We start from the raw sequence: 27,921 nt of genomic DNA, 5'->3' as shown, positions 1-27,921 counted from the left end.
TACAAATACAAGCTTTCTTGCAATGTGACACTGAACTTGTATGTGCTAGACCAGCACTGTTTAATAAGTTTTCTTCATTTTCTAGATGTATATTTTTATTTTTTGTGTACGAGTACTTTTCCTGCCCGTGCATATGTGCGCATGTGTGTGCCAGGTGCCTGTTATGAGAAAACATCAGATCTGGAATTGGAGTTATAGATGGATATGAGCTACCATGTGGATGCCTGGAATTGAACCTGAGTCCTCTGCAAGAGCAACAATTGTTCTTAGCTACAGAGGCATCTTTCTAGCCCCCAAAGTTTTCTTAATAAGATAAAGGTGCTTTGAAATCTGCTACATGGTTTTTCTAAAAGTTATGTAGTTCATGTCATCATGTGACCTGAGAAATGCTGGCGGTAGTTTGTGAAAAGCGATGCCTACTACAGCATTCTTCTCACACAGGGGTATCCTTGTCAGTCCTTGCTCCCTGTTCTCCAGGATAGGGGTGTATGATTCTTGCCTCTGTGTTCTCTCATAATACAATTGCTACTTGAACCCTCCTCCCTTCCTTTTGTTGAACCTAGTATCTAATCAGTCATTACATCCTATGGATTCTCCCTTGGTTTTCTCTTACTTTCTCTGGTCCCTATCTTTATTACTCTGTCACTATTGTTACGGGTTACCAGCCAGTTATTCTTGGACTGGTGTGGTCATTGTTACATTAACATACCTCAGCAAATCCTGTTATCTTTAGCACCCACATGACCCTTACCCACCTTCCCTGTTATTACCTTACTGCTTTTGTCTGCAGATCCTAGCCATAGTGTCACCAGGAATCTGCCTGAGTGTCTGCCTTCCCTGCTCTTGTCGCTGCACGAGGGTGTGCTGCCAGCTGTGGAATTCCCCTTCCTGTCGCTTGTGTAGTTTTCATGCCACACTGAGCTCCATTCTTTAAAACAAACAAGCAAGAAAATGTTTTCCCGAAGTCGTCTTCCATTATAGATGAGGAAAAGAAACAAAAACCGACTAATAAATAAATAAATAGAACAGGGTACCCTATCGAACTATTTATTCAGATAAGAGAAATTAAGGAAACTGATTTCAGGTGATGGATGGGTTCAAGACCTGAACTGCAAGTTCCTTCTGGTTTGTCTGTTTTGTCTGTCTGTCTGTCTGTCTGTCCTTCCTGCTCCTTGAGGCAGGGTCTGCTGTATTGGCCCCCTTTGAAATACGTTTCTTTTCTCATTTGTTCTCTCACTTCCCTCCCTCGTTCTTCTTCCTCTCCCTGCCCCCACCCCCAAAGAATAAATTGTCTGTTTCAGGCATTGAGAGCCAACAGCTTTTCTGAATATGAAATACTGTTTTAAAGTCATATTTTAAATTCTGAAGGAGTTTCCTTTGGCATTCGTGATACAGTTGATTACCTCTGCCTTTAAGGCTATGTCTTGCAGCTTCCCGTCCTGGTTTTCCTGTAGGTATTGCCCCATCTGTTCATGGCATTCATCCATATCCTCTGTTTATTGCCCTCTCAGGCTTCCTTCTGTATTTTGTATAGTAACCTTTCTTTAATCTGTGAAATTGTTCTTTTCCTTGTATTTAAATGTCTGTATTTTGTCATCACAACAAAGCTCTTTGTGCTATTTAAATCATCAGAATGCACAGTCTATAGTGTCACTTCCTGAGCCTGGAGGATGGTGCCCAATGGTATTCTCTGTACTTTATCATTTCATCCACCTGCCACAGTTAGGAGATCTATATAGGTCAATATTTTTTTTTATTTTTTATTTTTTATTTGGTTTTTCAAGACAGGGTTTCTCTGTATAGCCCTGGCTGTCCTGGAACTCACTTTGTAGACCAGGCTGGCCTCGAACTCAGAAATCCACCTGCCTCTGCCTCCCGAATGCTGGGATTAAAGGCGTGTGCCACCACCCGGCTAATAATTTTTTTTTAAACCATCCAACTCTTCAAGTTAGCTTCATTTGGAAGCTGTTACATTCTAAATGATTTTGGGGAAGGTGAGGGAGGGGTGACAAGATCTTGGTAGTAGCGTGGGACTTGCTATGTAGAGGGGTCAGCAGGTCTAAATTCAGAGGTCTAGAATCAAAGGTGTGCACCACCACACCCTGACTAAGTGTATTCTTTATGTGGGAAACTTTGATCAGTTTATTATAAATAGTCTCTATTTTCAAGGACTCTGAAGCAGGCTAAAGAAATCAGATTCTCTTTGTAAACTGCTATGTAATGTATTCTAGTCTTCAGTTTTGCATTTGAGTTTCAGAATGTTTCAGGGATCATGCCAGAAACTTTCCGAGACAGCAAATACTGAAGGAATGAGTAACGACCATATACTTTCTTTACCATACTGCAAGCACACACACTGGTATTCTCAGTTTTGATTATTTAGATTTTCCTTAAGAATGTAGTTACCTCCTATAGGTTATGTAAATATTTATTTAATCTGTCTAAACTTATCTCAGTTTGCCTCATAATCAATATCCTATTCTTTCTACTGCCCTAGTTGTGGGCAATGAAAGGCATGTCTTCCTTAGATCTTGACCTCAGCACCTGCCTGTGAACATCATTTTGGGTTTTTTGGTTTTGTTTTTTTTTTAAATGGTCACGAATTTTCATTTTTATGCCATCTGCAAACCTCAGCCAATGAATTTGGCTTCTTTATTCAACAGGTTTCTGTTTCTGGGTTGTAGTGGAAAGCACTATGCTTTGGTTTGCTAATAAAATGGAAGTCTCTGATAGGGAAACTCTGGGAACAAGTGCTAGCTCTCCTTTTATTACAGATTCAGATACCATTTTTTGGTCATTATTTTTCTCCTTAAAATCAGTATCTCCAGTTAAACTTTTTTATTTTGATTTTATTTCCTAAAACACTTTTATTTATTTATTTATTTATTTATTTAGAGTGACTGTGTGTGTGTGTGTCTGTGTGTGTGTGTGTGCATGTATACTCATGGTGTAGCACACAGATGTGGGGGTTAGAGGATAACTTGCTGGAGTTGGTTCTCTCATTCCACCATTGTGGGTCCTTGGGATCAACCTCAGATCATTAGGCTTGGCTGGAAGCATTTCTACTGGCTGTTAGTCCTGTTCCCTCATCCTTTGCCATGGCTCTGGGAACTCGGCCTAACAAGAGCCTTAAGAAAACAAGGCAGTAAGCCTGGACCTGAGCCAAGGCTGGCTAAGATATTTAGTTTCTTTTATTATAAATCAGTTATTGATTCTGTGCAATCAGAAAGCACAACTGAATGCTGTGGTCAATTCTACAACTAGTTTTAGGTTTGTGACTATCTGATGTGTTGCCAAAAGGTCTGCTTCTAAATATCATTTTCTTGGAGTAATAAAGAAATGATAATAAAATAAAATAAAATAAAAAACAAGGTAAACATACACACAGAAAGAGCTGGGGTGGGTAGACTTGGCTCTCGGATGAAGAAACTGCAGCACCTCAGCTCAGTATGTTTTTTATATGGAATTGAACCCCAGATAAACAAGGAGGCATACAGCTGGATCAAGGACGTTGTAGCTGATCACAGTAGAGACAGTCTCTGTTTGGGCTCTCAGGCTGCGACCATCCTGGGTGGGAAACCATGGTGGACATTTTCTGCTCACACTGTCTTTGTTGTTCTCTGAGCCTCCCTCCCAGGCAAAGGCTTTGCTGTTTCCCCCTGGGTCTGAGGCTCTGGGGTCCTTGATGTGGCTGTGCACACAATCACTCAGGTCCTCACTTGGGTCCTCATCCCCCACATCCGGGAACTTTGGGAGATGTGATAAACAGCATATTTAAAAGTTAAAATACTTTTACTACCAATTTTGTTGTTGTTGTTGTTATTTTCATTACTGTTGTCTTGGGGTATTTTGTTTGCTCATTTGTATTGTTTTTTTAAGATAGGGTCACATGTACCCTAGACTGGCCTTGGTCTCCTGATCTACCAGCTTTCCAGTGGGCCACCACTCTGGGTTTTTATTACCTTCGTAGAATATTTTTTATTTTAATGATGAAGAATACTTGATATGTTATACAGTTATTCTTAGAATAATAAAATATAATTTTTATTTTCATAAAAATTATTACTAGAAAGTTTACTTTCTTGTTCTCTGAAATTAGGTACATTTTTTTTTAAAGTATGTTTCTGGGACAGAATAGAATAACAGCTAAGTATTACGCTGAACCTGGAGAATTTCTAATCTCTCTTCGTTATCATCTTATTGTTTCTTTTTCTGTTCTCCGTCTTTTCATTCTCCCTTCCTACACAAGCACAGATTATTTAAGGTGAAGGTTAGGAAAGTAACCAGTAAGAGAGTTACATCTAGGCAGTCTTTGCTTCTCTCTATACAAGTCTTCATGCTATTCTACCAAACTGCCAGGCATTCTCATTGCTTTAAATACTTTATCCAAATGCAGTAAACTTGAAATATGATTATGTGGATAGTTCATTTGGCAATATATAAACTAGCTAGATGTATGTCAGAACATCCTTATCTTAGTAATAGTTATTAATTAGACGGTCCTGTAAATACATTTCCTCAGTCGTGGGAGGGGATAGTAGTTCAGCTGGGTAACTAGCTCTTAGGTATGGAACTAGCTGGGCAGTGTGCAGTGTGGTATTTTGCATTGTTTTATTGTTCTCTTTTTCTTCCTAAACAAAGTGCATCTTTCTGCTTTTAGTGTACCCGGCAAATTATATCTGAGAAACTAGGCCGTGGCTCAAGAACTGTGGACCTTGAACTTGAAGCTCAGATTGATATATTAAGAGATAATAAGAAAAAATATGAAAACATTCTGAAGCTGGCTCAGACCTTGTCGACGCAGCTTTTCCAGATGGTGCATACCCAAAAGCAGCTTGGAGATGCATTTGCTGACCTGAGTTTGAAGTCTCTAGAGCTCCATGTAAGATTATGAGAATAACTTAGGGGTTGTGGGTGTAAGGGCACTAATAGAAGTATTCTCGGAGGTAATTTTTTCCATTTATGATGTGCTAAACTCTTAGTAAGATTGACATTGCTGTGTTTGTTTAGGTGCTGGACATTGAACCCAGTGACCATTGGTGTTAGTCCACTGGTCCACATCCTCAAACCCCAATGTAATGAGATTTTGAGGCATTCTTCTTTTTTTGTTTTTTTGGTTTTTTTTTTAATATATTTTTTCTTTTTTAAAGATTTATTTTATGAGTACACTGTTGCTGTCTTCAGACACACCAGAAGAGGGCATCGGATCCCATCACAGATGGCTATGAGCCACCACATGGTTCCTGGGAATTGAACTCATGTCCTCTGGAAGGGCAGTCAGTGCTCTTAACCACTGAGCCATTTCTCCAGCCCCAGGACACTTCTTTTTAAGATACTACATCAGACAGTCTTTTGTTTGTTTGTTTATTTTCCTTTGTTTGTTTGTTTGCTTGTTTTGTTTGAGACAGGGTTTCTCTGTGTGCCCTGGCTGTCCTGGAACTTGCTTTGTAGGCCAGGCTGTCTTAGAGCTCATGGAGATCCCTGTGCTTGCCTCTTACCTCCTGACTCTGCCTTCCGAGTGCTGGGAGTAAAGGCGTGTGACGCCACTGCTCGCCTGGCTTACATCATGCAGTCTTTAAGATGACTCTCAATGTAGTGATCCACTTCTACCTGGAACAGATGTCAGCTGGAGGTCCTAGGAGACAGTTCTTGGCGAGAGAGAAGGAAAAAGATTACCCACTATACCCAAGCCTACAAAGAATTGTAACTGATTCTTTGGTGGGATATAGAGTAAGTAGGCACTTACTGTAAAAACCTCTTACCAGTCTTGAAATATGTTGAACAAATAGTCACTTGCTTGAGTGGACTTGAGGTATGTCTTTATTAAAATAAATTAGATTTTGGGCTAGGATGCAGCTCAGATAGAGTATATGTTTAGCATTTCTAAAGACAGACATTTAGAATGAAGGCCTTTTTTTTTAATCTATCATTTATTTATTTTTTATTTATTTAAATATGGAACAGAGCATTCTTGTTTTCAGACAGTCTCTAGCTGAGGCTGGGTCTTAACTCCCTACACAACTAAGAATGACTTTGAATTTCTGGTCCTCCTGCCTCTGCTCTCTGAATGCTAGAACTGATCTGTGTGCTCAGTTATTATATACTGAGCTCAATTAGACACTGCTGGAGCTCAAACCCACGGTTGACAAGCGCTAGGCAGTCACTCTACCAACCGAGCTGCATCCCAAGCCCAGTGGAAGCTTCCCTGAGAAGAACTTTTGCAGTCTTGTGATTATTGATGCCTGGCTGTTTTTCTTGCCTGGAACAAAAGATAATCCTTCATGCTACAGATGTCTAACCTGAAAAAGTAGATAATTTAAAGCAGAAAATTACTTGGTCCTAGAAACTTGGATAAGAAATTTAGTACAGACATTGATACAGAGCAATAAAAAAAAATACAGAAATTTAAATTTAGATGATCTATTAGACTTACAGAATTTGCTTTTGATTGGATGCATGGATTTATTTTCAGGGTCTCTTTCTGTTGCACAAGTCTCTGGGTTCTTTTTTTCCCCCTCTCATTTGTTAAAATTATAATTTAATTGTATCATTTTGTCTTTCCCTTTCCTCCCTTCAGATTGTCCCATATACCCTTTCTTGATCATCAGTTTGTGTGTGTGTTGTATGTGTATGTGTGTTGTGTGGGTGTGTATCCTTAAGTACATAATACCACCTGCTCTGTCTATGTAATGTTACTTGAACGTGTGTTTTTGGGATAGGCCACTTGGTTTTGGATAGCCAATTGCAGCACTTTTCCCCAGGGAAGACTATTTCTCCCTCTCCTGGTATTCCCAAGTACGTGGAGGATTGAGGCCTTGTGTGCATGCCCCCCCTTCATCATCCTTCTTCCTGTCCCTATCCCCCAACATTTCATCCACTCCCATGCCAATAACTGTCCCCTGTCCACATCCATGTTAACATACCTATTGGTATTGTTCCATGCTCTGTTATATGGACTCCTTAGTTGATAACTGTTATGCTTATATTAAGTCTAGTTTTTGGTTTTGATTTATTTTTTAATCCTTTCTTTAAATCTATCTACCTACCTATACCTATTGACAAGGTTTCTCTGTGTAGCTCTGGTTGTCTTAGAACTAGCTCTGTAGACTAGGCTGGCTTCAAACTTGCAGAGACCTGCCTGTCTCTGCCTACAAGAGCTGGATCAAAGATGTGTGTCATCACGCCCAGCTATAAATCTAGTTTTTAAAGCTTCCCTATTTTTTTGCTGAAACTTTTTTTTAGTTTTTGGCTTTTACCTCTTAATGAATGTCAGAGAAAATAAGTACAATTATAATATTTTAAATTTTTCTAGAAGTTAAAGAAAGTGTTCTCTGCCATGTATTTTAAATACAGTAGCATTTACTTATACTTCATATGTAATCTAGCTTGTACAAAATAGCAGGAACATCTGCCATTGTACCTCTCATTATGAAGATGCTATAATGATGATAGAACCAATAATTGCCTCCCTGTTTATTGTTTGTTTTGAGACAGGGTCTTGCCCTGTAGCTCCAATTTGCTTGACCTTGGAACACTTCTGTTGTTTCATCCATCTGAGTGTTAGGATCACACGTGTGCAGCATTCTTCTTACACATTTCTACATTTGTAGTTAGTCTACACCATTTGGAAAACTGAGTCGGGAACAAAGTACATGAACCTCTCTTAAATGAAAAATGCTTTTAGCACAATGTAATTTTACTCTCCTAATACTTAACTGAATTATTACATCACTTATCATCTGGAAATTAATTATATGCATAGCATCATATTAAATTTTCATCTTCTAGTTAACTTTGTTACTTTTTTTGTAGCCCAGATTGAAGTGTTTTATAACAGACTGGAGACTTCAAGTTGACTGATACATCTTACAGTAAGCTAGGATTACTTTATTTGGTCAGATGTGCTCCTGAGTAATCTGCTTTGGCTGCTGAGCACGAAGAGTTTGTCCTTGCCACATACGAAGGAGTTGTCTGAAATGGTGGCTGGGCCGAGACATGGTTTATTAGAATGAACCGAAGCTGGTGTTGAGTGAACCTCTCAGCTCTGTGCCCAGATAGTCCTGATCTTGCAAGGCACCTGGACCACATAAGTTTACAAAGAAATGTGTCTTGTCAATATTTATACTTTAAGGAAATTCAGTCAAAACACAAAAAAGAATGTAATCTATTTTATGTCTGAAAGTTTTAACCAATTGCTACCTAATTTGGTCCTGAAAGTTCTCTGATTAATAAGCTGCTGTATTTTCCCACACAGCTGTGCTTATAGTGTAATAGAAACAAAATCTGGAAACAAAAATATTCTGTATATTACAAAGTAAGTTAGCTTTTAAAATTATTTAGATTTAGCTGTGTGCCTGGGCTAATGATAATTTTGGTTTGCTAAACTTTTAGTAATTATGTAGCTAGCTATGATTTAGATTCGTAAACCTTTAAAGATTAGCAGAAAAAGTAAAGACTTCGGTTGCTAGATTTCTAGCCCAAACATTTTCCCATTGATAATATGTTTAGGATTTCAAAGTCATGTCCAGTGATTAGTGGAGCAGCTAAGATGTGGTCTTTGTTTCAGGAAGAATTTGGCTATAATGCAGACACCCAGAAGCTGCTGGCTAAAAATGGGGAGACTCTGCTTGGAGCCATTAACTTTTTCATTGCCAGTGTGAACACCTTGGTGAATAAAACAATTGAAGATACGCTAATGACTGTAAAACAGTATGAAAATGCCAGGTGGGTACTGCTGTTATGTTGTCCTTTCTACAGGTGGCTTGTATTTAGTCAAGGTTTTTGGTTCCTAACAAGAGAAACTTATTGTCCAATATGAGAAGATAAATAATGTATGAGGAGAGAAAAAAAAAAAGATGGTTAGGCGGCTCTAAGGTCAAAGATGCTTGTTACATAAGCCTCCTGACTGGGTCAGTACCCGAGAGCATGGAGAGATGGAGAGAGAACCACATCCACAGAGAATGCCCTCTTTTCCAAAAAAGAATAGCAGGTTGGAGGTTAGTTCCCAGAAAGAACAAAGTGGGAGAGCCAGGTTTTGAAGAAGGCAAGAACCAAAGCCAAATAAAGCCTCAGGTTTTTATCAGCACCTGACCCAGTGCCCTAGTGCTTGAAGCTACTTCTTCACAAGTGACTTTCAGAAGGCCCCCAACACTTCTCCTCGGGGTGTCCGGTTGAGCCTTAGTCATACCCCAGCCTTGCTTGCTAAGCAGTAGGGAAATGGAGGCATTCTCAGTCCTAGCGTCCCTTGTCCTACCAACTAGACACTCTGGAATCTGACCTGATGTGAACCTGTAACTTGTTATTGGTGCATCCCTCTGTGAGCATCACCCTGCTTCCACTGTACCAGCTCTTGATTTTCACTTAGCCAGGTTCAAACTGCCATTAAATGTTTTCACATTTGACCTTATACATAAATATTTCCCTTTATCTTGGTGGTTTATAATACAGATTTCCAAATGTACTATTTTATATGTATATCCCTCTCATGATTTTGTTAGGTAAACAAAATGTATAGTAATAACTAACTTTAAATATCTAAAAATATTCTTTAAAAAGTACCACACCTGTAATACCTTTTCAACTTTTGGTTCCACGTGCATTTCCCCTGTGTCCCGACATTGATGCTTGTTGTCAGCCTCATCTTCTGGTAGTGTTCTCTGAACACTTGGGATGCTGTCTTTATGTTACATTTTCATAGCATGGTTGAAGATGGTGCCAAGTCTTAGCTTTGAGGAATAGAACACAACGTTTGACCTCTGACCCTAACTAATGGCAGTGCTTGTGAGAACTCAGAAAGCAGGTATCTTACCATTTTGTAGTTGGATACTTATTCTTAGGTCTGTATTGTCTATGCTTTATACAGGTCAAAACTCAGGTATGTGGAAAACTTAATTTTTGATTTTGATTACAAGGAGAAGTGCTCCTGTTCTGTGCTATTTGTAATTTCCAGTTTAATATTAACGTGGCATCGTTACTGGCTTAGAAGTAAAGATCACGGTAACAGCTAAGACTGTCTGGTAGGAAGTGGGAGGGTCCTGGTTTGCAGATTATTTAGGCTAAAGGCTTACTTTTTATTTGAATTATTTATTAGCATAAAATCAGGTGGTGAAAAACAGAACTGGAAGCATTGAAAGTGTTCTGCTAGAACTCCCCTCAACAACATCCGCAGTAATGATCTGTTAGTCTGCGTAAATCCTTTCTTTCACATTGTGTTTTTCATGGATTCATACGCATATGAATAAAGGCTTCATTTGCCTTACTGCTGTGTGGATCTTTGCTAAATTTGTCTGTCATAATCTATCTATAATCTGTTTTTTGTTTTTTTTTTTTTAGTTTTTCCAGTTTTTAGGAGTCTAGAAGATTCAAAGATAAGAATTCTTTGCCTTGTTTGCCTCCTAAGTGCTAGGGCTACATATTTACATTTACATATTATATGAGAACCTCAGAGGATAATGTGGTATCAGGTCTCGGGATATACAGTATACTGGCTTTTTTGGAACCTTTGGATAGTTACTTAAAGGAAACTTTCAGACAGCCTCGTTTGTGTGCCTGACAAACTGGCAATGATGTCATCTCATAAGCATCCTTTTTTATTCAAATTATACTAGCATATTCTCTAAGTTTACCTTGGGGCTTGATCTCTGCTTATCAATTCTCTGAGGGCTTGGTTAATAGTGATACTTGGACATTGGCTTCTTAAGGGACAATATTGAAGAAGTGTCTAAACTTCAAAGTTTTAAGTAGCAGTTTCTTTTTTTGTTTGACAAATTTAGTGCCTTTTAGGGCAAGGGTCATCCATGTGACCAGCATTAGAAGTGGTAATTAAGGCGGATGCTGGGTGGTCTGTTAACCCCATCTGCATTGTGTACAAGTCCTTCCTGGCCTCCTCCAACAGCCCATTCAGTGTTTCTCCACAGCAGCACCAACAAGCAGGCAATTGTGACCTTTTCAGATTTGGACACCTGTTCTCCAGAGAGTACAAGCTCAGGCTGGCAATCTTGAGGTGAAAGTTGTGCCTGGAAGGCTGAGTGCCCATCCCTGGGTGGCACTGAGTGCTTTTAGAGAAGCGTTGCTGGGAAGTTCTGCTTTTCCCATTTACAAAATGAGTGTCAAAGCTAAGGAGTGCGAGGTCACTATTGGAACTTTGTATCTATCTCAGCCAGCGCTACTATCTTAAGAAATGCTGCGCTCATGACATCCTACCAGCTTTAGTTTGCTTCTACTTTTTTGTTTGTAGCTTGCTTTTAGCTCTTCCTTTTTTAATACTAAGCATTCTAAAGGTTTTGATTATTGCCCAAAGTCATATAATGCACATGGATATGAAGTTTTGTAGTAATTATTGTTCCTATTCATAAATGAAAAATGGAAACACAAAAAAATGCAATGTAAACTGAAGACAGGAAAGGGAGTGAAAGGTAGTTTAGCCTCTAAACCCATGGGTTTAACTAACTTGTTGCCAAGTTTAAGTTTTTCCTACCCCATTGGCTCTTTATGCCTGTCTAAATCCTTACTGCCTTTGTTCTAGTTCTGAGGCGTCTTATTCCCCTTCGTCTTGAGACTGGCACATTTTTTTAGTCTACCCAGTCCATCTCCCTTCTATACCATTAGAGGGCCAGCTCTCTATCCTAAACAAATGAAGTCAGGGCAAATCACAGCTCTTCAGTGGCTTTTTACTGCTTATTCTTGCTGGCTTACCACTCAACTGTTTATCAGGAACTGTGGGTGTTGCAGGAAATATTAAAAAAGATTTGCATGCTTACTGCACTACTGCGGGCCACTCTCTTTCCCAGCGAGGTCCCGCCAGGCTACTCTCTGCCCGCCAACTCTCCGGCAGGGTCAGAGCTCCCATGTTCCCTTTGCTGGTTCTCCAGCCGCACCCAACGACCTTCCACCCCGCAATCAGCCAGCACAACACCCAGCAACACGGTAGAAACAAAACTATAGAAGTTTATAATTAACAAGTCAGATTTATATATCAATAAATTCTCAATTCACAAGTTATCAATACAATAAATTCAGAACCAATTCATAACGATAAAAGTTGCCCACCTAGATTAGACAAATTATCCCAGTTATTCTAACCTTTATGATATCATAACTACCTGTGGCTATTTAAAGCCACGCTGGTTCAGGTTCTTCTTCCTGTCCCTCCAACTCCATCTTGGCTTTTTCTCTCTCCTCAAACACTCTTCTGTCTCTGCAACTCTTAGCTCCGCCTCCCTTTTCCCTGTCCAATCACAGGCCTCCTGCTGCACTAATATTTTAATGTAATTGGACAGGGAAAAATCCTGCCTCTCGGGAGGCTGCCTACTATTCTGATTGAAATGTCTTCCAGTACTGGGCATTAATTTTGGGTTGTGATATACTGAATTAATTCTCACCTGTCTATGCCCGTGCCCACACTTTTCTCTTTTGGAGGCATTCTACCAATTTTATTTCCTAATATACTCTTTTACTACCCTTCAAATTTTAATTGTGTCATATTTTTGTTCTTAGAAAGGCTTTCTTAAATGTCCAGTCCCTCCCACTGTCTATAAGGATAGTTTGCATTATGCCATTTTGTTGCAATTGGGTCCTCACAAGCACATTGAGGATGAACTCAGCTCACTGGAAACACAGAAGATGCCAGCGTGGGTCACCATTCAGTGAGCGAATCAGTGGTCCTCATCGGCCCAGAAAGATCTAGTTTGTTAAATTTAGTACAGGTTAAAAATAAGCAGGGCTTGGATGCCAGGCACAGGCCACACGCCTTTAATCCTAGTATCCAGGAGGCAGAACAAACAGGACTTTGAGGCCGGCCTGGTTTTTTAGAGTAAGTTTAGGACAGCGAAAGCAACACAGGGAAACCTTGTCTGGAGAAAAGTAAAAAGTAAAGTCTTTAAAAATCTTGGGAAGCAGAAGCTGGCCAATCTCTGTGAGTTCAAGGCCAGCCTGGGCTTCAGAGTGAATTCCAAGACATCCAGGGCTATATAGAGACAGTCTCAAAAACCCCAAAATAAGTAACATACAAACTAGGGTTGAATCTGAGGGACTGACATATTACTTTTCAAGTTAAGGTATACAATATAGTTTATTGCTTAACATACTCTTCATTCTTGGGACTAGAAGATATGAATCTCCCTGTTGATATCTGAATAAAGACCTTTGGCTGTAGCACATGGATTGTTTTTTAGTAAATTAGAGGTCACTTGTTTTCTTTCAGTTGAGTACAGAATACTTGAGGCAGCTGGGTCATTGCTTTCCATAGCAGTACTGTTAATTTCCACAGGGCTATGACAGAGGTGCTGTGTAGCTGCACGGAGTGAGGTTGATAGAGTAACAATTTTAGAATCATTAAGGCAAAGCATCTCACAGAACCAGGCCATAGTGTCTATAGGAGATGTCATTTTCACATTCTAGATGCTGCTATAACCACAATCCATCTAGCATTGTACTATCATATGTGCCTGTCAAAAACACACACACACACACACACACACACACACACATACAACAAAAGACCAGTATCTGTTGGAATATGATGATCTAGAAAATATACAGGGGCTTTCCAAGAGTCAGTGCCCAGCCTTCAAATATAAAGTAGCTCATTAGCAATTTTCTACATTCATTACATGTTGCAGCAATGGTATTTTCAGTGTGATGGGTAAAAGTTGACATTAATATTTATTATTTAAATACAGTGATGAGAACATTTGAAAGTGCATGCATGCCATGCTTTGGTAACAGTCAGTATGACTTTCAGCAGTTTTGCTAGGCATTCTAAGTTGGCTGGTTTCACCAACTTTGTCTCATCATTAGTAGCCAGTTCACATTAAGAATTGATAACTGCTTTGAACTTGGTTTGGCATCTGTTAAGGTTGACTTTTTTTTTTTAATTTAAGTAGTTGCTAAATGTTGAAGATTTTGTCATTAATATTGTAAATTTAGGGCAGAAATAGTAGATAAGAGTAAGAAGCGGCCCCTCCCTATTCGTGCACACACGTGTACATGCTTACGTTTTACAGTGTTGGAGAACAATGCCAGAGGCTTGCACATTCTAAAGCATTCTAGCACTGAGGTCCCCAGCCCCTTTGTATATTCACAGCTCTTTATTTTTAGGGAAAACTGATTTAAAAAGCATCAGATGTAGACTGGGGCCGGGGTGAGTGTTAATATGAGACTGTTGTTTTCCAGTCCGTCTCTTGACTGTCCCAGTGCTTTCAGGTAAGCATTCTTGATTCTCTTCTTTCAGAGTTGAATATGATGCGTACCGCACTGATTTGGAAGAACTGAACCTTGGGCCACGTGATGCAAACACTCTGCCAAAAATTGAGCAGTCGCAGCATCTGTTCCAAATACATAAGGAAAAATATGATAAAATGCGCAGTGATGTTTCTGTCAAATTGAAATTTCTCGAGGAAAATAAGGTAAATTTATTTGCTTTCTGATAGTTTTTCATGGATTTTAGAATAGTCACTTAAATTCACAGAAATTATTTGTTTCTGATAACTTTTTCATGACAATTGCATGAAGGAATTTGGTTCATAACTAATTTGAGTTTAGATACATAATTTCTGTGACAGGATTCATCAATCATACTGAGTCGTGCATGCTCTCATATATAACAACTGGGTGGGTAAAAAAATACTTGTGTTCAACTCTGATCTTCAGATTGAAGTTGGAAAACAAGGACTTTAAATAGTTAAATAACAGAGGGTTTAGTGGTCCATGCCTGTAATCACAGCATTAGGAGACAGAGGCTGGTCCTGGTTTTATTGTGTGCTTCTTTTTTTTTGGGGGGTGGGGGGCTAGGGGTTGAATCCAAGCCCTGGGCATGCTGGGTAGGTAAGTGGTCTACTACTGAGCTGTGTTCTCCGCCCTTGAGTTTTCCTTTGTGTGAAGGATCTGTTCCTGTGTTTGACATGTCTTCTTAGTTTTCTGTGGAAGATTGTAGTTGTAAATGAGAGAACAACCATGGTGCAGCTAGGTGTTGCTCTGTCCTGTGAGTGGATCTTTCATGGAAACAGTTCCTCTTCCTATGCTGTCTGCTTCCTCTGAAACCTGACAGGCCTTCAACCATGCTTGCTTCCTGGTGCCCTCTGAAAACTGGCATGCAGTCAGTCTGTGACTGTAGCATATACCTGAGACAACCCATTTATAAAGTGAAAAGGTTGGGTTGGCTCACAGTCGCAGAGGTCTCAGTAATAAGGTGCACCCCAACAGGAGGATGTGTCAGACAAAACTGCTTACCCTGTGGCAGCCATTGTGACCCTATTTCCTTACTAGGCCCCACTGCTTTGGTTTTTCTTCCTTTGTTTGTGGTAGGTTTAGGTTTTTTAGTTTTTTGTTTTTTGGGTTTTTTTTTATTTATTTAAGGCATTTTTTTATTAGATATTTTCTTCATTTACATTTCAGATGCTATCCCCAAAGTCCCCTATACCCTACCCCCGCCCTGCTCCCAACCCACCTACTCCCACTTCCTGGCCCTGGCGTTCCCCTGTACTGGGGCATATGATCTTCACAATACTAAAGGCCTCTCCTCCCACTGATGGCCAATTAGGCCATCCTCTGCTACATATGCAACTAGAGACACAGCTCTGGGGAGTAGGTTTAGTTTTTATTCTGCTTTATTGTTTTGAGACAAGGGCTCATTATAGCTCTGGCTATCCTGGAACTTGCTATGTAGACCAGGGTGGCTTCAGATTCACAGAGATTGTCATGCCTCTGTGTACAACACCACAGCCAGCTGTTGTTTTTATTTTTTGAGGTAGGGTTTAGTAGATAGAAAAGGGCTGGCCTTGTATTGATGATTAGCTCTGTTCCTGAGTTTTTAGCTAAGCAGGTGTGTGCCCTGTGCCTGGCCTAAGGCCACACTTAAAGATTCTACTATCCCCAGTAGTGCCATAGGCTGGCAGCCAGGCCTTTTACACATGGTCCTTTGAGGACATTAAAGATTTAAACTGTAGCAATTATTTTTATTTACTTCTAGAAAACTATATTTATATGCTCCCTCATGACATCAAAGGGCCATATTAAATTATTACCTTCTTGTTTTCTTTAAGCCCATAGCTACCATAACATCTGCAGAATAACATATTTCTTTGGGTTCTACCATGTCTAGAAATACTATTCCATTTTTAAAGAGACTGTGATGAAAATACTCACCTGGAAGCTACAGTGATAGAAAAAAGAAAGCTAAGTAGCTTATTAGAGAGATTGCCCAACATGATCGAAGTAGCACAGCCTTTTAAAGCGTTCATTAGCTAAGGTCCACAGGATTATGTTCATTTCAGTCTCAGATGTATTAATCAGTTACATTGTTTAGTATTTTGATGGATAGTATTATATCAATATTTACATATTTGTTGACATTATCACTGATAGAGTACTTAGAAGAGCCCTGGTCTAGAGTAATATGAATGTTGATAACTTTGCAACTAGCCAGGTCCTTTCTAAAAATTTTTTTGTATTACTTTTTTTTTTATAGTCCAGTTATTACCCCATTCCTCCTCCCTACCCCCACTCCTGTCTCCAAGAGTATATCTCCCCACCCCCTTCCCCCACCAGGCCTTGCAACTCCCTGGGGCCTCAACTCTTTCCAGGGTTAGGCGCATCTTCTCTGACTGAGGCCAGACCAAACAGTCCTCTGCTACGTGTCAGGAGCCTCATATCAGCTGGTTCGTGGCTCAGTGTCTGAGAGATCTTGGGGGTCCAGGTTGAGACTGCTGGTCTTCCTATGGGGTTGCCCTCCTCCTCAGCTTCTTCCAGCCTTTCCCTAATTCAACCATGGGGTCCCCAACTTCAGTCCATTACTTGGGTGTACGTATCTGCATGTATGAGGACCTAAGTTCAGATCCACAGCATGCATTTGCAACCTAGGCAATGTGAGGCAGAGACAGGAGGATAGGGCTGGGGCAGGGCGGGGGTGTCACTGGCCAGCCAACAGCTGAACAGTAAGCTCCAAGTTCAGTGAAGAGACCCTGTCTTTAAAAAACATACAGTGGGAAGAGGAAACTTGTAGAGTCTACCTCCAAGAGAAAGACAGGGCATCAAGTGGAGGGATGGGGTTGCCATCCCACAGTTAAAACCACTGACCCAGAATTGTTCCTGTCTGAAAGAACAGCAGGGACAAAAATGGAGAAGAGACTGAGGGAAAGAATGGCGGGCCCAGCTTGGGATCCAGCTCAAGGACAGGCTCCAAGGCTTGACACTATTACTGATGCTATGGTATGCTTACAGGCAGGAGCCTAGCAGTGCTGCCCTCTGAGAGGCCCAACAAGCAGCTGACTGAGAAAGATGCAGATACCACTGGAGGTAGACTCCTCAAGTTCCCTCTCCCCACTGTTGGACATTTCATCTAAGATTCCCCCCACCCCACCCCCGTTGCCCCGGGTGTCATCTCTAAATTTTAAATGTCAGTTAGATGGATCTTATCACAACATTATTTTGTAAGCACTGAAAACATTTTTATGTTGGGAGTAACAGAAAGTTAGTTGCAATTTACACACTCAGCAAATGTAAAGGATGGAATAGGCTGAGGTGGTGTGCGCCCTGATCCCAGCCCTGAGAAGCAGGGGCAGGAGCACCTGCGAGTTCAAGCCAGCGTGGTCTATGGAGAGAGCTGTGGGGCAGCCAGAGCTGTGCAAAGAAAGCTTGGCTTGAAAAACAACAACAGAACAAAACAAAAAGGACTTAGATCTGTGAGAGAACTTTTGCAGGGTTGTATGGTTTAACAACTTTTACCCTTTTTATTTTTAATAATGAGAATAAAAGCAACTGTCTTTCATACAGCTTGCTTCCTTCACAACTTCCAGTCAATTTTGTTCTTCTATTAAACTACTGCTGGGTTAATTTCTCTCTTATACACAGATGTAAATAATCTATTTAGGAATTGAATTTTAACAAAATAAAATGCAGTTTTTAATATTTTATATTTAAAATATTAAATATTTTAAATATTTATAGTTTATAATGCTTGTTCAATGTGTGTTGACTTTAAAAACAGTATTCCTGAATGTGGTAGTTTATAATTTGATGTTTTAAGGACCTGGCTTTGTAGTTCTTTGTAGGGCTGGGTGTTTTGTACTGGTTCTCTGGCTTGTAGCTTTCCATGGTGATACTTCACATTAGGCAAGCACTCTGCAACTGAGTTAGATCCCCAATCCACTCTCTTCTAAGATGAAAGGCCAAATAGCGAGGTGCTAGATAGATGATACAACCAAGGCAGAAAGCCCTTGAGTATGGAACAGACAGCCCTGTGGCAAAGCTATGAAGTCTTAGTGTTAGTGTTTTTTGTGGCTCCTTTTTATAACTTAAAAAAAATAAAAAGTGAGGCTGGCCATAAGATAGGTTCTTTGCTCTGTTTTAAAAGTCAAGGTGTTTACAGTATGTTCTTAGGATGGCCTTGCTGTGCTTTGGCAAAACAGAATGGTTAGGTCTATGGGCGGCAGGCAGCAGAGAGACAGGAAGCCTGTAGCTGAGGGGCTTGTCCTTAGGGACCAGCACTCTGACAAAGCTGGCCCTTAATGCCCTTAATTATTACACTGCAGAAAATCATTTCAGGACCTAGACTTTGAGTAGATGCTTGCCTAACATGGATTTAGGCCCTAGCACAGGGGAGAAGAAAAGATTTACAAAAGATTACAGTTCCAGCATTTGAGACTTGAGAGGCAAGAAGATCCATACATTGAGGTCAGTCTACAGTGCATACTCTGAGGCTAGTCTGAGCTACAGAGTGAGACCATATTTCAAACAAACAAAATGAATTTCAGGGCTGAAGTGAGCCAAGATATGGAGTGTAATTGTCAAAGATAAAAGGAGCACAGCCCTTGGATTTTATCAGGCCTGGGATGGCAGGGGACTTGAGAGGTAAGACTGCTTGGGTGTGGGGTTGTCAGGAAATAGAGGCACATCTTGAGTGTCTAACAACTTTGTTGTCTTTGAAGTTAACATTGCTCAAAGACTATCATCTATAACTAGGTTAGAAGAAAATACAAAGGTTAAAAATTAAGTAAAAACATAAGGTGGTTTACTTATCGTAAAAACAATTGTCTTGTAAGTGAGATTGTGAGGTGAGCCTGTGGTGCTTTGTTCAGATTTAAGGGCTGGGACACACAGCGCTGATGTGTTAGCCACAGAGGACACACACAGGCTCTGGCCCTGAGGAGCACAGACCATGTGCTGCCTTTACTTTCTTGTTTGAGCGCTCTCCCAGACTCAGCTACATGAACCAGGTCCTGGTGTGAGAGGAGGCTTGCTCTCTCTTCCCATGTTCCCTTCACTTCCCTCTGTTTGCTCTTGCTACAAGTGTGCACTGTTGTACACTTCTGTATGTGTGCATCCCCTAAGTCTGAGGAACAGATGGCCATATTTGAATTTGTTATTCTCCCTTTGTCAGAACCCATGTTCCACTTTATGTTTTCTGCCTTCCCTCCCCGTGATGTGCCTTTAACTTACACAATCTATATTACTCTCTGATGTGCCCTTCGTTGTTTGCTAACTAACACTGGGTTTGTAGCAGTGAGGACTGAGTTAAGTAGATTCTTGGAATGTTTCACCTTCCATCATTTCTCCTTTTAGACCTTTAAATAATGTTGTTTGAGGTATTTTGTGATCTAAAGCAACTTGTTTATCTGCCATTTGTTCTTTCAAGTCTCAAAGCAAAATATAGGCCACTTTAGTAAAAAAAAACAAACCCCAACATCTTTGGTGCTCTGCACAGTCTGTGAAAATAGGTACCGAACCCTCCTTTAAGCCTTCCTGACATTCAATGATGGTTCAGACATTCACCACAATGTGTGCACTCTTCCCCACAGTGGAGGTCTACTGCAGGATCTGCTCAGCCATCGAGACTGACTCACTGGCTTGAACCACTGGCTCTGACTGGCTTTCTGTGCTTATTGTTGACACAGAAAGAAGCAGATTAGCTCAAGCAGCTCATTTGTTTTAAACAGTTCTTGTGTGCTGGGGCCACCAAGAATGTGAGATACATGGTTCAAGGTTAATCTGAGGCTGGGAGTGTAGCTAATGGTAGAGAGCTTGTCCAGTGTGCTTGAGGCCCTGGATGCTAGAACTCAGAACTAGGAAAGAGAAGGCAAATGACAGGTATTTAAAGCTAATGCATATGTTGGGGATAGGGTTAAATGTTCAAAATCATCCAATAAAACCATTTAGGGTACAAATCTAAAAAGTAGGGGTTTGTTTTTAAGAAAGATAAAATTGCTCTTACCTTAAGACACTGTTAATTAGCTATGACCATCAAATGCAGATTTGTTTCATTAGTTTGTATTTTAATAACTTAAAAGATGGTGGGGGTCAGAGAAGGATAGGCTGGATTTTGGATAGAGAGTTCAATGGCAAAAAGAACAATTCACATTTTAAAAAATCAGTTATTCTTGTAAATAAATAAATCAGTTATTCCCAGTCTGAGGTTGATATAACAATAGTTGTTTATACTCTTGCCTAAAATGGTAGCATTCTTGATCACCTAGTGTGTGATGCTGAGCACAAAAGTGTGTGATCTACCTACATTTGGATCCTGGGAACATTCCTTTATCCATGTCATTTTGATCACCCACTCTCATTCCTTTGGTCCTCCTGGCTACTGTACCTGGTTCCCCTCTGTTCCCCCTCCCCCTCTCCTCACATTGTTCAGGGTCTTGTATACTCTGCACTCTTCCAGAAGTTCCTGCCTCTGGCTATGCTCTCCCACATATCTATAATAAGCCTTTTCCTCCACCATACCTAGGAGCAGTCATGTTTCTCCCCTCCCCTCCCTTTTCCTTTTTACTTCTTTTTTACACTCACCAGGAAGACAGAATATGCAGCATTTGTCGTTCTTAATCTGTCTTGCTTTACTTAACCTAATGATTAATGGTTTTTCATCCATTTTCCTAAAAATATCATGATCCAATTTTTTTACAGCTGACTAAAATTCCATTGTATGTAAGTCCTACATCTTCCTTATCTGTTGATGGGCACTTGGTGCTTTATCTCTTCGCTGTTGTCAGTGGTAAAGCAATGACTATGAATGAGTATGGATACAGAGACTCTTCTGTGGTAAGGTTTAGTGTCTTAAGATACTTGTAGCTTTCTTGGGAGCCTTCTGAGCCTCTCTCCAGGAGGGAGTTTTACATTCTGGGGTTTCTCTTTGTATCCATGGCTGTTCTAGAACTCATCTGTAGAACAGGCTGGCCTTGAACTCAGAGGCCACCTGCTCTGCCTCCCAGGTGCTGGGATTAAAGGTGTGTACCACCACACACAGCCATATTAAATTTTTTAGTCCATATAAATGTTCTACCTAAGCCAGGTGTACTGTAATCTCAGCTTCTCAAGAGGCTGAAGCAGGAGGATCATGAGTTCTAGACTAGCATGGGCGATACAGTAAGGTGATGACATTCCACCTAAAAAGCCACAGAAACAAACAAACAAAAAAAACCAGTCCCTCCTTTGTCAAAGCAAATACTGGACTAATGAGATGTTTCAGCAGGCGACAGATTTAATCCTGGAGAGCCACACGGTGTAAGGTGAGAAGTAACTGCCACGGTTTGTCCTGGGAGTGTTACACATTTGCGCTGGTCTTTGTGCACACACACAGAGATGTTTCAAGTTAAATTCTCTTCTAAGGAGAAAGGAGAATATATACAGCTAGAATATCCTTTTAAAAACATGCCTCACCATTTCTCCAAATTTAGTCTCAAAATAGAGTTCTATTTTCCAAACACAGCCAGGGAGGGCCTGTAATTCCCTGGTTTGCTTTAAAGCCTGGTGATCAGTTCTGTGCTAAGAAGAGAAAGTGAGCTAACGTAAGCACATGAGTTACCTCCCCTCATCCTTACAGGGCAAAGTAGGAGTCATGTGATGAAGAAGCTATTTGCTCATGGATAGTGTTTCCAGCTTGTGGTTAAATGCCTTCCACATTACTGTTTTTTCTTCTAAATCCAAGTAAAGGGGAAGTGTTTTGTGGTTGTGGTATTGCCTCCCCCTCCCTTCAGAAATCAGACAAAAATGTCCATGACCTATGAGCAAAGAGAACTGTGAATTGAGGGTTGATTTTGAAATTAGACTTATCTAAATGTGACTTACCCAGAACTGCTTAGAGCAGTGTGAGACGATGAGTGGAGGTGGCATTGAGCTGTGGCAGGACGGGCACACCAGGCTGACCAGGTTACTTACCACTTGCACTCATATTTCCAACAGAGTAACGTGTTCTAGTGCAGATGCTTGGTTCGTAGGTTTAGGGATTTGGCGTTTGGGTTTTAGAGACAGTGTCTCATGTAGCCCAGGCTAGCTAGCCTTGAACTCACAGTATATGAGAGTTACCTTGAGTTTCTAACTCTCCTCCTATCTCCACTACTTAAATGCTAGGACTTCATAGGCATGCATGTCTTCTGATTCTTCCTGGTTAGAAGTAGCCAGTTTATGTGCAGGGTAGAGTTGGAGTTTCAGGTTTCTGGTGGATGCGGTAGAGGAGTGTAATAAGTAGAACTGTCTTCTACTTTCAAGAGGATTTGCCTACAAATGTGTGTGCTTCTAAACCATGGTGCTGCACTATTCTGTAAATGGTGGTGGTGTCTGTGGGCTTCTCAGCTCCACATTTCACTGATACTGCTAGCCTTGACCATCTTCCAAGTTGTTTTGCCAGATGTTGTAATTTTGTGTTATATATAAGAGGTCAGTTTGAGGTTTGAAATGGGGTACTACTGTCCTGGACTAAATCTTAATAGTTTCTGTCTCTTGGATTGGTTACATTTTGAGAAGAGTTCAGAGTAAAATCTCAAGATAATCGCAGTGTTTGACTTGAACTCTGCTTCTTGGGAGCTTCCTGGGTTCCTGTCAGAACTTGGCACTTTGCTCCTGTCAGAACTTGTCTGTGCTCTGTTATGTGTGGTCAAAACAACTACTTGATAAGGGTGATTGGATTTTTAAAAAATCTTAAACTTAAAAAGCATTCTGGTTTTCTGTCCTCTTAAACTAAAAATCCTGATTTTTCTTTTTGTAGAACTGCATTGAACCCTGGGCTTACACATGCTAAGCAGGTACTCGGAATGAGCTTCGCCCAGCCCTTCCTCAGCTCAGTAAAGCTGAGCATGTTACTGCTTGCAGTTTTTAAAAGAATTTATAAATTTCATTAAAACATTTCTCCTAAGTAAATGAGATCAGAATTTTGTAATTTAGACTCATAATTTTTCTTAAAGTTAGTTTTCCATGATGTCCATAATACATTGCTATTTAAGAAAACAGTTTTGTGAATAGTGGTGACTGTGAATGGGCCTTTGCTTTCAGTCAGTTCTATATTACACAGTGTCCAAATGCCAGAGCACAAGGCTTTCTGCTCCCTGGGTGACTCTGTACACTCTTGTCTCTATTTTGTCACTAGCTCAGGGAGCAGTGTGGTCTGATAGAGACCTTTAAAGAGTTAACTGCCCGTAATACCCGCCTACACTCCCAACACACTGTTGTCCTTCTGCATCCAGGAGCACCTGAATGGTTAGAACTGATTCTGTACAGGTCAGGAATGAAGTCATGGTGTGAGAGCGATTCTGTTCACTGTTTCCTGGACCATTTCTGGGAAATGTCTGCCGTAGCCTGTCTCTGGACCTCAGTGTATCCAGTGCTCTCAAGCCCATGGCCATCAAACTCTTCTAGAAGATTGCTGCTCTCTCACCTTGCTTCTTTTGAAAATTAGCTTTAAGAACTCAGATGTTCGTGCGAATGACATACATGGCTTCATTTCCCTAACAACTTTCGTATTTCTTCCTTCCCATCTGTCCCCTCCCCATATCACCAGACCCTTCTTCAGTACAGCATTTGGTTGTATTGTCACTGCTACTGGCTTTAATTACCCTCACAGAAACACTCCGAGAATGAATCTAAAGTGCTCGGCATTTAGTCAGTGGTCACTGCTCTGTGAGAAGTCTGTAAATGGAGAACACTTGTTACAAGGATTTTGTATAGTATATATTTTTATCTATGTAATACACAATTTTGTTGTTATAGAGAGTGCTTACTGCTCTAGGACCAGTGGGCCCTGGAAGAATAGAACTGGTAACGTGAGGGAAACTTAAGTCTCATGCAATAGCCAGCTTTATTCAGAGCATCTGGTAATTTATACTCTGAAGGTCAAGATGAGTCACATGAGTAAAGTGTCCAATCATAAGGGCAAGCCACAAGGGGCAAAACATTTTTCCATAGAGGCACATAAGCAAATAATAATAGCCAGTTGTGATGAATAATTTGAAGTAAATTCACTCCTATCTGATACCCTGAAGGGGCACAAAAGCATAATGTAAGAACAATTCTGTGTTTTTTAAGAAACTGAGGTCACAAGAAACCTCTTGGTTTCTTGGAGATCAACGAGGCAGTGCCTTATTAGCTTTCTACCCCCACTTCCCTAATTGAATCAAATGAGTAAGACGTGGACCTCCCCTCCTCTCCACTCCACTCCCCTCCCCTCCCCTCCCCTCCCCTCCACTCCCCTCCCCTCTCTTCCCCACACTGTTGTCTTCTTCTCACTGCCTTCCCAGTGCCACCTTCTCTGCCCGTAGTTGCTTTGGCCTGACAGGCCTGTGAGCTGATGATGTGATACTTCAGGAACCTAGTGGCGGGCTGAGAGGGCCTGCTCACATCTGCCTTTTCTTCTGGTGGCTTCCTACAAAGCTCAGTGACAGACAAGGAAAACACCAAATGTTGATTTTGAAATAGCAGGGTGTGGGAGAAAAGTTCATACTTGGTGTCCTAGTAGTTGAGCCCCTCTTCAGGATGGCCTGTTGCACCTGTCTGCATGTGCTTACGCTAGTCTTTTGCTCAGGAATTTGGGTAGATTTAATGCAACTCCTGTTTCCTAGACTTACTGGGAGACCAGGTAATTACTTTGAAGTGCCTCACAATATGACTGTATTTATTAAGATCATAACATATCTTAACTGGGTGACACCTGTTGTTAATTCTCTGAATAGGAAGATGTGTGTAAGGCTGAGGCATAGCATAGCTCTTAGACCTGGCATGCATGAAGCTTGTGGTCTTACAGCTTTGCTATTGACACCCTAGGACTTACTGTAGGACCCCCATGGTGCTAATCATCCCAGAATGCTGTGGGGGATAGAGAAAGGGTTGTCCACAGGCGTCATCTCTAAGCAGTCGCTGGTGGGTTGTTCTGCCTTTAACAATTAAGTATTGTGTGGTACTAAGTTTAGGGCACTTGACAGACGGAGCTGGGGTGGCTCTGTGTAGATCTCATCTGGGCTGTTCACTAGCAGATCTTCATAAAGGTTCTTTGTAACTGAGCACACTGTGCTTTAGTATATTTCATTTTCAATTTCTTTCTTTCTGCTGTTACGTTTTAAAGTTTTGTCAAATTGGCTGTCATTTTTTGCCTGTAATAGTTACCCTTCTCACTCTTGTTAAGTCTCTGCTTTTGTTGTTTTATGTATCCCTTTAACCACAAAATGTTTTCTAAAGTAGTTCAGAAAGCTTTTCTCTGCTTTATATGTACAGAAAGACCTGTGAGAGCTTAATGTTGAGGCTAGGGATGTAGTTTAGGGACAGAGTGCTTGCTGAGCATACACAGGCTCTGGGTTTTGTCCTTAGCAATGTGTGTGTGCGCACACACACACACACACAGGTTTAGTGTTGTCCTTATAACTTTAGACTCTCTCTTGCTTGCTCCAACCCTCGTGCTAGGCTCTTGCCCCACTACCGCTGCTATTGGGCGTGCCCTATCCCCAGTGTCTGTCTCTAATTTTTGCTTAGAAGTGTTCTGTAATGTCTGCTGTCTTGTGAGTGCTGGCTGCTATACTAGGTGAAAGAGCATGCAGCCATCCAGGAGTGTGATTTCCAGGTTCCTCACACTCCAGTCTGTCCTCAGGAGGTCTAGCCTTAGGCGTTTCTTGGCTTTTTGAACTGTGAATCTTGATTTTCTTTCTGTTTCTTTTCTTTAAAAGATTCTCTGTGGGGTTGGAGCCATGACCCAGTTAGAGCATGTGCCTCACAACCCATAAGACCTTGGGTTCAGTCCTCAGTGCCCACCCCACAAAATGGGTTAAGTACAATGATGCAAAATGTATTTCATAGATTTACTTAATACACTATTAAGTGAAATAATAGCTCACTATAGTGTTAAATTACTGTATTATTATAGTACAGGCGTTACAAATATCATACCATGTGGATATCGTCTCTTAGTATCTGCTTAGACTAGTGTATTTTGGATTTCAGAGTTTCTTGAATTTTGGAATATTTGTTATGGTGAAGAAATCTAGTCCTAAGCACAGAATATGCGTAAATATACACCGTTACACACGTAGCCTGAAGGTGTACTATGTGCCACTTTCAATAGTCCTGCATTTGGACCACACATGAGGTCTAGAGGGAGACTTTTCCACTGTGTCATAATCAACACTTAAGATATGGATTTTGTAGTATTTGGGGTTTTTTTTGTTTGTTTGTTTTTTCAAATTGGGTTGTTTAACCTGTAATAAGATTTTTGCAAAATTTAGAAGATTTTTGCAAAATTTAGTTATTTTGAAATTGTTTTGCAACTGCTTTTCTAATACTGCTTAATTACAATTTTTATTTAATAATGGTTTCTCTATATGCTTGGGGTAGGGCGAGGCTGCCCATGCATGCATGCAGAGGTCACAGGAAGACCTTGGGTGTCCTGCAGTGTGCTCTCAAGTTTATTCCTTTAAGAAAGGATCTCTTACTGGACATGGAGTGAGGCTGTGCCCAACAAACCCCAGTGATCCCCCTGCCTCACTGCCCAGGATTTGGGTTGCAGATGTGTATGCAGTGCTCGGCTTGCTTCTTTTCTTTTCTCTCTCTTGTCCTCTAATATAGTTGCTAAGGTTTGAGTGCATCTCTTCATGCTCGCATAGCTAGTAGTCTTCCCACCGAGCCATCTCCACAGCCCAGCTCTTCTTATTTAATAACCAGAGCAGGGGTGGCACATCAGGGACAGCAGCATGGGCTCCCTCCATCATATGAACGTGTACATGATGCAGGATGGCTAGCAAGAAGCAGAGAATCAAACTATCCTCTTTTAAAATCAGTAAGTGTATTGAGGATTTACTTTGATTTACTAATGTTTTGAAATTAATGAATTAGTGTTTTAATGTTCTTATTTTAATTTATGTCTGATTTTTAAGACATTACTACGAACACTAAACACATGTCTCAGTTATCATACTCAGTATTGACAGACACATGAGTGACCTGTTTTGGCATAAGATAACATTAAAGCTGTGTTGGGGGAAACAGTGGTTTGTGGTGAAGTGAGGATGGAAGTTTATACTGGGTTACTGTTTGCAAGGCTGTTTGCTTGTGTTGCCTTCCCATTGTAGTGTCAAAGCTTTGCATGGAGGTTATCTTCAGCAAGGACAGCCAGGTGCTTTCTTTAGATGGCTTTTACACATCAGCCTCCTCATGGCTGGAGACTGCTTTTGTGGCTGTGGGTATCATATTGTTTTGTTGTGAAAACACAACTAGAATTTAGCCCAAAAAAGCCTATCTGTGTGTCGCATGGCTTATGTTCACTGTGGGATGGGGGTTGCTTTAAGCACAATAGATGCTCCAGTCAGAACTTTGTGAGCTGCCAGCTTTTCTTCAGCACTCGACCTCTCTCTCTCTCTCTCTCTCTCTCTCTCTCTCTCTCTCTCTCTGTGTGTGTGTGTGTGTGTGTGTGTGTGTGTGTGTGTGTGTGTGTGTGCGTGTGTGTGTGTGCAGTTTGTTGCCACCTCCAAGGCCGGGGAGAGAAGCTGACCTGTGTGACATTGTAGGTTAGCTAGTTACAGTTCTTTACAGGTTCAGTACATGAATTAAAGTTCATCTTCTTCTGTTCTCTTTCATTGAAAAGTATTAGGAGATAAATTTCAGGAAATATACTTGTGGCCCAAACAGCAGTAAAGTGACCAGTTAAAACTTCTTTGTAGAAATTGGACTTTCATG

General features: G+C 40.8%; 1 protein-coding gene across 4 annotated transcripts in view; it reads left to right on the top strand.

The window, feature by feature from the left end:
* Window positions 1-27,921, top strand: part of Arfip1 (ADP ribosylation factor interacting protein 1) — a 90,157-nt gene that overhangs the window by 58,995 nt on the left and 3,241 nt on the right. For all 4 annotated transcript variants that reach the window (XM_021158821.2, XM_021158822.2, XM_029475197.1 and 1 more), the window contains 3 exons: window positions 4,661-4,882; window positions 8,567-8,724; window positions 14,231-14,405. In XM_021158821.2, coding sequence (XP_021014480.1) covers window positions 4,661-4,882; window positions 8,567-8,724; window positions 14,231-14,405 — 555 coding nt within the window. The remainder of the gene's footprint in view (window positions 1-4,660; window positions 4,883-8,566; window positions 8,725-14,230; window positions 14,406-27,921) is intronic.

This window comes from Mus caroli, chromosome 3, assembly GCF_900094665.2.
Source record: "Mus caroli chromosome 3, CAROLI_EIJ_v1.1, whole genome shotgun sequence".
In the NCBI taxonomy this organism is placed as follows: Eukaryota; Metazoa; Chordata; class Mammalia; order Rodentia; family Muridae; genus Mus; species Mus caroli.
The sequence above is the reverse complement of the archived record's forward strand: the minus strand, read 5'-3'. Positions and strand labels throughout refer to the sequence as shown.